Genomic DNA, 11,666 nt, shown 5'->3' on the forward strand with positions numbered 1-11,666 from the left:
ACGGCAGAGAGACAAGTGCTGAACGCTTTTGACCCCCTGCACACGCAGGCACCCACAGGCACACCAGATGCAATGTCCTTTCCTGCAATCCATCTCTGCTGATAGCTGCATTTAGTGCTCTGGTGCAAGGTGAAGGTATTCTGCAGCAGGCATATATGAGTCATCTCGCCTGCTGAAACTTCTTCCCATCATTGAGTCACACAAGCCTCGAGACAGCAAGGTCTGGGTCCCCATCAATTCTGGGCATTATAAAGTCAATACGAAAAATCTGGCAGGTGGAGCTCATGCTGGCACCTCATTTTTAACTCCTCTGATCTGTCCTGGTCTTCTTGGCACCAAGGCTATATGTTCTTTTTAATGGGGCTTTCATAAACCTTGTTCCAGGAATGAAAACGGCTGCCAGCGCATGCAGCACCCCAGGGAAGACCCTTGCTTTTTTCCAGAGCGCATGAACGGCGCAGGGCTCTCCAGCTGTTTTGTGTGCTTGATGTGAAGCTGTGATGTTTGTGAGGGACTGAAGCATGAACTGCCCTGCTAACGCTAGCAGGTGTGAGTAACAAAGGAGAAGGAGGAAAACAGTGATAATCAAAGGAAAACAGCAAAAAGATAAACCCTCCTGAGCAGGCAGTGTGAGAAAGTAGTAATGGTTAACTCTCATTGTGGAGTAGGAGGAAAAATTGCAATTGCAAAGGGAAAGAGAAGTTTACCTTGCAAAGAAAATTTGTCATTCACTGCCAGATTATCGTTGTTATTATTTGCTCTTCACTCTTTCAGTGATAAAGAGAAAGCATGCAAATGACCCTCAGCTACAGGCATAACCTTCTCCACATAACCTCCCTGCCTGCGTTCTTGCACACACAAAAATCGGATGCTAAACACAGCCTTTGAAATTCAGGAGGATAATTGATTCTCTGACGTGCAGAAGCCCACAGGACTCCTGAGGGAGCCCAGGTATAAAAAGAGGAGATGCACCTCCCCGGCAGCCAGAGGACAGCTGGGGGGAGATCCGAGAGTGTCCTCCCTGCTCAGCACGCGTCCCGGGTCCTGCCCAGGTACCGCGCAGAGAGGACGGACCCAGCAGGGCTCAGAGAAGCAGCTCTTGAGAAGAAGAAGTTGTATTCGCAACAGGGGAAGGAAACACCTGAGCAGGAGCTGATCTAGGAAGAGCTTGTTTTCCAAGGGAACAGTAAGTGTGAGCCTCTGTATGTGCATTTAACAAGATAATGTCTATTTGGAAATTTGAGCCAATTAAAGTACACTGAAATGCAATCAAAGCTGGCATCAGTAATTAGCTTTGCCAGGTACAATATCCTTTGTACTGTACAAGATTTTTTGTACCAAGTTATAGAATGAAACAATAATTGAACTATAGAATAAGTGCAAATCAACAGAATAATACTACAGATGAGCCTTGTAAAAACACGTTAGATGTTTACTAGCTGTAGCAGAGTTTTCCTCTTTTGTTCTACTGATGTGAGTTCCCTTTACCCTGGAAAATTAATGGTTTTATTCACCCATCAATAAAACAGTGTTTGAGCCAAACCAAAGTGCGAGGAGAAATGCAACGGTGTGTTACGGATAACGCGAAGCCAGCTACAGCGAAGCAGAGTAAGGCACTTAAAAGGATTCTGCTTTTCTAATGTAGTATTTGATAGTATAAAAGTCTGAACTTTATAAAACCACAGGCACAGTAAAAGCTCTGTTTCATCTACACAGTGGTATTTTTAATACTGATCGGGTTAAGGTTTCAGAAACAGTGAGAGAGAGTTACCCATGTCTCCAACACCATTGTCACAATGCTGCTGTTAGCGTTGCACAGGGTGGAATTAAGCTATTACGCTTTATCTGCTGGAATGGCTCTAAAAGCCCTTCATCTTAAGGGGAATTTATTTATTAATCATTTTTTCACATGCTGCCAGGCTGGAAAGTAAGGTGTCCCTCATCTCAGGAGGATTTTGAAGGAGATAAGGTTTTGCAGAGCTGTCAAGCTGCCTGTATGCAGGGTGACACTTAAATTCCCTGGCTTCCCCTCTGAAATAGCAGGCACTTTGGGGAAGGGGTGTAAGATATTCATTTCAGGCTCCTTCCCAAAAAAGGGAGACGGAAGTACCCAAGAAGCAGAGTGTAGCAAAGGGAGAGAAGACAAAGCAAGACAGAGGAAAAAAGGCAAAAACAGAAACTAAAAAAAAAAAAATTATTGCAAAGAAACTAATGGCAGAGAAGAGGAAAGAAAATCTCAAAGGGACAAAAAAGTGATTCTAGAGTGATTGAAGAAGAGAAACCAGAAACAGAAAGAAAGTGGTAATCAGGGCCATATCCTAGGAAGAAAAAAGGGAAGCAGACAACATTGGACTAGGTTTTCTTCCGATTTACATTGATATTTCAGTTCTCAGCTCACATAGCAGCTTTCCTGGTATTGATTAATTCTCCTGGTTGGCAACTTCTGTAGATGCTGGTGCCACAGTCTCCTGGTACCCCCTGGCAGATGCTTCAGATCACTTCTATCTAGAAAGAGGTCTGATTTGGGATTTGTCTTGGAGATATTTAGGGGAGAGAGCACAAGAGAGGCAAATGAAAAGAAGAAAGAATAGCTGGAAATGTGCCCTAAAACCAGGAGCCCTGTAAGTCTCTCTCAAAGTAATTTTTTTTCTTCTTCTGAGCATTCCTTGGCTCTCTGAGGGGCCAGAGTGGTGCTGTAATAGACCACGTATCAGAGGTAGGGGCTGCCACCCATGTGTCTGCAAGAACCTCTGCTGGAGCCAGGAGTGACGGCGCTGCTCCCAGGGGAGCAGATGGGGAAGCTGTTGGTCCCTGGGCTGGGAGCACGAGCCGCTGGAAACAGGGACCCAGCTGAGAATGAGTTTGTGATAAGAAACACCATTTCTTAGTGCACCACCTTGCTGATGTCTGCCCACGCACTTCTGACGCTGCCACTGATTCTGTTATTAACTTCCATGGCATCAAGCTCAGACCCACTTGCACAAGCACCAGTCCTTAATTAGTCTTCGACCTTTCAGAAGAGTGGACAGCTATGTCCGAGCAGAAAAACAGAGCTCACTGCTGGTGTTTCCCATCAGAATGGGTCCCCTTCTGCCACCACCATCAGTAAAACCCACTGCTTGGAAAGTTCATTTGGGAAACTAGAAGCCCAAGCAAACCCCTTCCATTTGGAAACTGCTCTTTTTGCAACAAAGTATTGTTATACATTTGAAAGATTAAAAAAAAAAATTCTAAAGTGCTTTTTTATAGAGATCAAACATCCTTCTGCTCTTTTCTTGTGTAAAATAAGACAGGGAACAGGGAAACTCAGTATTTTAAAGATTTCTATCCACATTCTTAAAGAATCTTTTTTCAAGCAAAAGATCAATTGCTTTCAGTCAAAATTCAGGAAGAGCATTCACTGAAATACCTTGACAAAAGCATTGCATTCAGCTCCCGAGGGTGTGCGACCTCAGAAGACTCTGTCCTGAGTCATTCGCAGCGCTTCAGCCAGCCCCAGGACACGAAGCACGGCAGCCGTCTGTCGGAGGGCAGACACGCACTGCTCAAGCCCACCTCACCTTCCACTGAAGCGGGTGCTCAGAGCTGCGCCGGCTGAGCGGCAGGGGGGCTCCTCTCGACACAGCAGCAGTTCAGCTCTCCCAAAGAGACGTATTTTGGTCCAGTCCCCCCTCTCCCCAAGAACACTAACTAAAGGAGCAGCCTGTGTTTTCTTTAGGCTAATCAAGCTCAGCACCATTGCCTCCAGAGAACGGATTTGCCAGGGGTACCTCTGGGCCAGTATTACCCCTCTGCGCAGGAGTTTTATCTGGATTTTTCTGTTTCTCCCTAATCTCTGGACAGCCAGCAAGGCAGCCCAGTCGGCTGTTATGCACGGAGCCGTGCCGTGCAGCTGTGTGAGCAGATGCACGTCCCCAGGAGAGCGGAGGGCAGGAGAGGTCCCAGGGGCTGGTCACAGGTGGTCCCGTGCAGGCAGTGCCGTTGCGTTTGGCAGCCCCTGCTAACTGCTGCCCTCCAGCTTCCAGGTGCTCTTACACTGCTATTTACAGGCCGTGTAGTGGTCCCTGGGGCTCACCCCAGCCTGAGAGCTATCCTTCAACCACAGCAGGGGGACCTGTCAATAAGGGGGTCCCACAGCACGAAACCCTGCTGATCAGCCCTGCCTCCCGACCCAAGGGAGGCACCGGCTCCCTGTGGGGTCACACACAGCCAGGAACTGCATGCCCTCGCAAAGACTTTGCCATGTCAAGACATCTCTGCATTGGGAGACACCACAATCACAAACACAAAGGCATGTTTCCAGTCCTTTTGTGCTGGTAAGTGAGCAGGGGGACTGAGAACGCAAAGGTAGCACTTGGCCTCCCCTCCTGGCCCTGAGCACCTCACTGCTGCTGACTCAGACCGCCCTGCATTTCAGGTGACCCCAAAGGGTAGAAGATGCTGGACAAGGCCACCCTGCTCCTCTTCCTGCATTTAGTCGCATGCTCCATCTGCTCTCCTCTCTATCCAGCTCTCAGGTAAGCTGTTGAGTGTTTTATCCACGTTATCTCTCCCTGCCTCATCTCTGACCTTGTGCAAAATAAGCATATGCCAAATTAAGGTTGCCAGCACTTCTGAAAGCTGGATGAACTGTATGTGCATTGGTAAATCTATTTCTTTACCCTGGCTTAATTTTTTTTGGAACATTGCTAGCCGAGGGGCAGTTTCCAAAGAAGGCAGGCACCTGACATGCAATATTTAAGCCCAAGCAATTGGGTTTGGAATTGAATTCTGGGTCCTATAAAGGGAAATCTGGCAATCTCCGAAGCAGCCAGCACCTCCAGCTCCATCACCGATTAAAATTTGAGCCTGCAGGCCACCTGCATTTAAATCAGAACTGCAGATATTCTAGTACGTGAACTCAACAGCTGCCTATTAATATTTCAAGTATTTCCTTGTTGACTGCTACAAGTTGTAATATTACTTCCTACCACTACAAATCTATGGAAGCACAAAATTGAGCATTGGGTTCTATAATGTGGATTTTCAATGTCCCATAGAAAATGCTTTAGCCTTGTGCCAAAGCCATGGCATAACAATACCAGAATTGCTGGAATTTTGCTCAGGGATGCTGGGAGCTCAGCGAGGGGGGAAGTGTGTGTGGGCAGCTCTAGCAACCATTTTCCACTGTTGAAAAAGCTTCAGGGCAGTTTCTAGCTGGGGAGGGTGACAGACACCACTTGTGTTACTGATGAGATGGGATGGCAAAAGGAGAAATACAAAGCAGGATAACAGGGAGTAGTGGTCAAGAAGACTGATCCCCGACTGGCAGTTGAGCATATCTCACAGTATGCCTTGGGTTTGTCTTGCAGGTACAGTCCAGGGCCAGTTGCTGGCAAGGTTATGAACTTCCAGCTACAGCACAGCAGCCCATTGCAGAGCCATAATCCCTCAGCAGAGGAACAGGAGGAGGAGGGTTTGTTAACAGACCCCTCTGCAAAAAGGTTTGTACCTCACCTCTCAGCCCTGCTGCAGCAAGAGTACACTGGGTACAATCTTTCCCCAGCCCAGGAAGAGACCAGCAGGTCACTTAGTCCCACCGGCACCACAAAGTCCAAGCTTTGGGGGGAGAACCCAGTTGAGCCCTGCAACCAGGGCAGAAGGCTGGGACAGGGCCAGCTCTTACCATCACCCATGTCCAGAGCCATGTTCTGCTGTCCCCCAGAGCAGGGACGTACTGAAAAGGGCAGGGTCACAGGCCCAATGCTCCTTCAGGGAACGTAATTTTCCACTGAGCCCTGGGAATCCATCTGTACGGATTGTTAGAGCCTCTCCTTTCCACACCTGCCAGGAGATGGAGGATGGTTATTTCTGTCTGAAGTACAGAGGACTCATCCTTACAACAGTGGGGATCAGCCAAGTGGGTCATGCTTCCCTTATCCATGGATTTTCAGGAGCCTGGGTCTAGCCTGGGTCTCCAGGCTAGAGGAGGCTCCTGCCACGCTGACCCAGACAGAGCCCTCCTCGGAGTGACGGTGCTGCTGTAGAGCACAGGAATGTCCCAGCCCCAGCTCTGCCCTCTCCCAGCCTGTTGTGCTCCTCCTCCTTTCCACTGGTTCCCTGACCTCACCTTTGGTTTACAGGTACTTCTCCTTACTTGTTTTAGTATGGATACTGATTAACAGACATTTTATTTTGCCTGCTGCCTCCCTGTCAGGACCGAGCTCCCTCAAATCCTTTACCCTCCAACAGTAACGCAGTCCAATACCAAAAGGTGTTTGCTACAGTTACCTGCCCGTGATCTCAGCAGTGCCACATCTAGTGTATTTTGAAATCTGAAACAGCTGTTTCTCACCTAAAACGTCCATTGCTATCTCAAAGAGCACACCTTGTGCTTGTCTTTCACCCCTAGGATGCAGCGCCATGCTGATGCCATATTCACCGACAACTACCGGAAATTCCTGGGGCAGATTTCTGCCCGCAAATTCTTACAGACCATCATTGGCAAGCGGCTTGGGTAAGCCACAGCACTTTGCTGTCCTAGAGCTAATGCTGTGCTTATTACACTGGGCAGTTTCTTTCATACATGCAGCAGAAATAGCTGCCTTCCACTGCAACAGAAGCAATCTCTCCTGCTGTTCCACATCCCGAGGGGCATCCTGCATCCCTATGTCTCAGACCCCCCTAATCACAACTATCATTAAGCAGCCTAATTAATCCTTTCCTCCAAGGCTATGTGTGTCAGATCAGCTGAGAGCTCTACCATAACATCAACAAGGAATAATATTTGCAAATAAGAGTTGCAATGATCATTCACTGGTAGGAAACAGTTATCCCTGGCCTGAAGACAGAAATCAGCCTTTCCACTACCACTCAGGTAGCTGTGACTAGATAGTTCAGTGACTGCCACTAAATAAGACCAGCTAGTCAGATGTGAGCCAGATCTGATCCCTGTCCTAACACATGAGCAAATAGAGCTGACCAATTTCTTACTGAATGATTCAGAACAGCCCCATGCTCAGACACTGCAGGTTCCCTTGCTGTGCTGCTCAACCTGAGCCAAACTTTGAGCAAGGGACTAAAAAGCATCTCTGAGACAAAGATGTTTCTCATCTTTGTATAACAGAAGCAGCGAGAGCAGCCCAGGGGAAGGGGTGCATGAATTTCTGACAAGGCGCCAGTCTGACAGCATCCTGATGGACAGCCGCTACCACCAACAGACAGTACTAAGGGACTTCCTGGGAGCCATTCTGCAGAATCAAAGGTAGGTTGGAATCAGTTAATTATCTGCTCACCACAGGAATAAGACAAGGTCCTTATTGCTGTCTGGCTTCCAGATGTTAAGCTGCTGGATTAAGTGTCTTCTTCCAGATGCTCTTACCTGACCCCATGACCCAGCTCTTTCCTTATGTGGCCAAGTGGGTGCAGAGAAGGAACAGCCTGTCCTGGGCCAGCCTGCGCTACCTGCACTAGCACGTCACTGTGCTGTTTTTTCACCCTCATAATTTAGTAGAATACCAGCAGAAAAAAGACTTTCTCAGTTCCAGTTAAGCCATCACTGCCCTGTTCTCTTCTTCCACAGGCCTCAGGACATCAACAGCAGTCGGTTAGAAGGCTTTCCCAGCACCCTGGCGAAGCTCATGTAAATATTTCTCCCTTTTTCATCTCCCCATGCTCTGGTGAGTACCATTCCCTGCTCAATTCTGTACATAACACACTGCTTCTGCACTGGTCAAGCAGTTTGAAGGCTCTACTTCTGTAAAGCCAGCTCCCACTGCTGTCCATGAAAAAGGGTGCTTGCTGCAATGGAAGGGGAAAAAACTCCCAATCATTTCTGTCAAGTACCTGAAGACCTGTTAGTCTGAACAGATAGGCCACGAGTGTTGTGAAGGTGCATGTGAATGTCTGGGAACAGGCTTGCAGCAACCAAGAGCAGCCTTGTAAAGCTATCCAAGACTGTATGCCTGAGTGACTAAGTTAGAGTCAGGCAGGCAAAAGTCTTCCTCTAGGAGCAGAACCTTCCTCTAGATCCCTGGGACTTTTCAGTTTTTCCCTGCACTGAATAGGGGAGGAAGTCTTACTGTTTTCTGTATGCCTCACTCCTGAAAGTAGTCACCTGGAACTTGAATTACACTCTAAACCCTACCAGCCCTGGGGGACTGAGAGCCAGCAGACAGCCCATCCTTGGGAATACCTTCATTCGCACAAATGTCAGTCATCCTGTTTGAAGCAACCTCATCTTACTCCTCTGTCCCATAGAAATTAAGCCTGTCCAGCCCTTGCCAGCACAATGTAAAGGGGTGTGGTGAGATCTGTGTCCATACGAAATAAAAACAGGGCTGGGGAGTGGGGCGAAGATCAGAACTTTGCGTAAGTTGTGCCTATGGATTCAGCTGGGAAAAGCCCCCAAAGAATAAAAAAACCTTATGTGCTCACAATTTTTTCTCATAATTCTATTTTCTTCCTGCTTCTGTCTAGAATAGTTCAGAGTACAGTAAGCTTTTCACAGCAATGAAGACATTCCTGGATGTCGCCAGCTGGAAACTGATGCATACAGATTTGTTCAAAGGAATGGAGTTTTGATGCACTACTTAATTTGCTTCAGTCTTTACAATTTAACTCCCCTCTCTAAATAGTGGTCTGTGTACTGAATCAGAAAAAAAATACCTCTGTGTTTTTAACCTCAGGCTGCTTTACACACAAAGATCAAAACAATCAGTACACTTGTAATCCTGGGGACATACTATCTACTAATTAAGGCTTTCAAATCACGAAGCATAGCAAAATTTCTGCCAAGTCATCATTCTGTTTGAGGGCCTGATTAATAAACATGAGGCCACCAAAATGCACCTTTAGGCAACTTGGTAAATCGATTACAGCCTCCTTTAAATAGATGCTGATGGCACAACCACACACGCAGCTCGACTCAGGGTGAGGTAAGACATGAATCCACACGTCTACCACCCATTAGAAACACCGCTGTGGGCTGCTGCTGTCTAGCTCCTTGATACAGAGCCCTGGCAGCAAAACTGAACTCTGAAAAGCTCAGCTACAGTTATTGCTCAGCCATGAGGAGTTCAAGCTGAAGCTACAGCTCTGCAAGAGTTCAAGGAGATCCCTGTGCATCAGACTGGGCCATCACTATGTTTTAATTCAACGTGCCATCCAGTGGCTCCGAACTCCACCGTGGCTAGGGTTACAACTGTAAATGTTTTCAAAAAAGTTATTAACCCAGTGATCTCACACAGCTACTTCCTTCCCTGCCACCCCAATTCTCCTATTGTTTGTGTAATAATTATGTCTTCAGAAATGTAAATAACATCATGATGGGGTCTGCTTTCCCATCATTAGCAGGAAATAAAAGTTGTTCTAAATAAACCTGTCCAACAGCAGGTCAAGACGGGTCTTTGTCTGTTGAGACATTAGTTTTATGATTGTGGGCCCAGAATGGAAGATGTCACTCAAAGAGAGCGGTCAAGCACACCGAGGGTGACTCGGAGTGAGGAGACTCACGGACTGTGCCAATGATGGCACCAGGTCCAGTGCCAGTAACTCAAGACAAGGCTGGAAATACAGTGGCATGCAAATCACAGAATCATAGAATTGTAGGGGTTGGAAGGGACCTCTGGAGATCCAATCCCCTGCTTGAGCAGGCACCCCCGAGCAGGGGCACAGGACCGCGTCCAGGCGGGGGGTGAATGTCTCCAGGGAAGGGACCCCACAGCCTCCCTGGGCAGCCTGTGCCCCTGCTCTGGCACCCGCACAGGGAAGGGGTTTGTCCTCATGTTCAGGTGGAACTTCCCGTGTTCCAACTTGTGCCCGTTGCCCCTTGGCCTGTCACTGGGCACTACTGAAAAGAGCCTAGAATCAAAGAATGGTTTAGGTTGGAAGGGACCTTTCAACCTCCCTGTAGTAAGCAGGAACATATTCAACTAGACCAGGTTGCTCAGAACATCCCTCCTTGTATCTGAGCAATTCCCTGATAGTCTGTCATAGATACCATCTCATTTTCCTACCAGTGACCATGTTTTAGGACAGCAGGCTCCAGCGTGCGTGGAAATGAGTTTATACTTGCACCAAATCCCTATAGGTTGCATTCTCCCTGTTCAGGTTTTACAATTCTAGCTCTACAAAAACATTGGTTACTGCCCAGCAGGATGGGAAACAACAAGAGGATGCTGAGGGATATCGGTGAAGCCGTGACAGCAGCAAGTGCCCTAATAGCTAACCTGTTACCCTTCCGCAGGCAGACAGCTAGCACAGCGAGGCATAAGCCATCCTTCTGCTTCACAGTACAGCTGGACAGAGAACCCACAAAAGAAAAAAACACCTCAGCAGGCCTGGTTCAAAATGTATTTGTAAACCTGTTCTGTAACAACTAACATGCTTGAAGACATTAGGGCTTACTTGCTCCAAGGCAAGGAATTACAAAAAAGCATCAGCTTCCTAAAGTAGTAAGCAAAAATCATGGCAAAAAATTAAAATTCTGTTAAGTGGCATAAAAGCTATAGGCAAATGCTAGATTGGATACTCCAAATAAAATTAAAAAAACTATCAAAAACACTCTGGAAAGACCTAAGTATGTATGATTAAACAGCTGGGTGAGTGCAGCTATTTCAAATGAGAGGGACTCCTCTAAAAGTTCAGTTTGCATCAAAATGAGGAAACAAACGCTCAAACTCTGGGAGATAAATATAAAAACAAATAAAGCAGACTAGAAGATGTCTGAGGAATAAAAGGCCAAAAGAATAAACACAACCTTTACTAATACATAGCCAAGGAGGTGGAAAATCAATAGCAAGGTGCACAGCTTGGAGAAGATACATCACAGTGGCACTCCATAATTTTCTTTTTGCATCTGTGCTCTCCTTGGATAACGTGCCAGAGCTCTACAGGGAAAGTACTGGAGGATCTGTCCTAGCATGAAGCATCAGTAGAAAAATAAGTTATAAACCAAAGCTGATGAGTGAGCAGTAACAAAATATGAGGCTCAGAAAGAAAGCAGCAGGGTAAAAAGGAATTCCAGGGCAAAATACTACAAATCGTAGCTTAACTATTGCTTACTTAAAACCCCTTTAGTCCCAAAGGACTTTAAGGCAGCATGAGATCAGGTTTTTGAAGGAGTGCAGAGGCGGTTAGAGGAGTTCATTAAACCTCTATGGCATCCAGTGTAACGGTCACAATGAACAAACGGGTAGGAACAGTTACAAAGAACAGAACAGTGAGCTAAGTGTGAACAACTGCAGCGGGGAAGAGGCAAGATGGCTTTTATAAAGTGGAGTCATGGCTCACACATGTGAGGTTCTTTGGAGGATTTGGCTCCACACCCTATATCCACATGCCTGCTGATTGATATAACTTTCTTGGATCTCCAAAAGACATTTGATAAAGTTCCTTTGCCAAAACACCTTTAAAGAAATTAGTCTAACACAGGACAAACAGGAGCCAACACACAGATGCAGGGGAGGAAGCAACTGTTAAGTTTCCCCTGTGGAAGTTCCTCAGGAGATTTTCACCTTTGGTTATTACTGTCGGTGTGTCCTTCAGCGAAGCCCAAGCCTGCTGCCTCAACGCTGCTTAGTGGTCTTGAAGGTAGCAATTAATTGAGAAGTTAGAGCTCCAGTAACTCAAACCTGACCACATGGCAACCAGCAGATTCCTGGCATTCGGTTTCATGGAAGAACAGA

General features: G+C 46.9%; 1 protein-coding gene across 1 annotated transcript; it reads left to right on the top strand.

The window, feature by feature from the left end:
- The first annotated feature begins 1,080 nt into the window (after positions 1–1,080).
- GHRH (growth hormone releasing hormone) lies at positions 1,081–7,625 on the top strand. The gene is made up of 6 exons (XM_009506409.2): positions 1,081–1,186; positions 4,418–4,517; positions 5,352–5,483; positions 6,392–6,496; positions 7,106–7,243; positions 7,562–7,625. The coding sequence occupies exons 2-6, from the start codon at positions 4,438–4,440 to the stop codon at positions 7,623–7,625; spliced, it is 519 nt and encodes a 172-aa protein (XP_009504704.1). The 5' UTR covers positions 1,081–1,186; positions 4,418–4,437.
- Positions 7,626–11,666: the final 4,041 nt, after the last annotated feature.

The sequence above is a fragment of the Phalacrocorax carbo genome, chromosome 14, assembly GCF_963921805.1.
Source record: "Phalacrocorax carbo chromosome 14, bPhaCar2.1, whole genome shotgun sequence".
Classification (NCBI taxonomy): Eukaryota; Metazoa; Chordata; class Aves; order Suliformes; family Phalacrocoracidae; genus Phalacrocorax; species Phalacrocorax carbo.

Coding starts and splice junctions, on each gene's coding strand:
- GHRH (XM_009506409.2), top strand. CDS start 4,438: ATGCTGGACAAGGCCACCCTGCTCCTCTTCCTGCATTTAGTCGCATGC. Junction 4,518..5,351: donor CCTCTCTATCCAGCTCTCAG/GTAAGCTGTTGA, acceptor TTTGTCTTGCAG/GTACAGTCCAGGGCCAGTTG. Junction 5,484..6,391: donor ACAGACCCCTCTGCAAAAAG/GTTTGTACCTCA, acceptor TTTCACCCCTAG/GATGCAGCGCCATGCTGATG.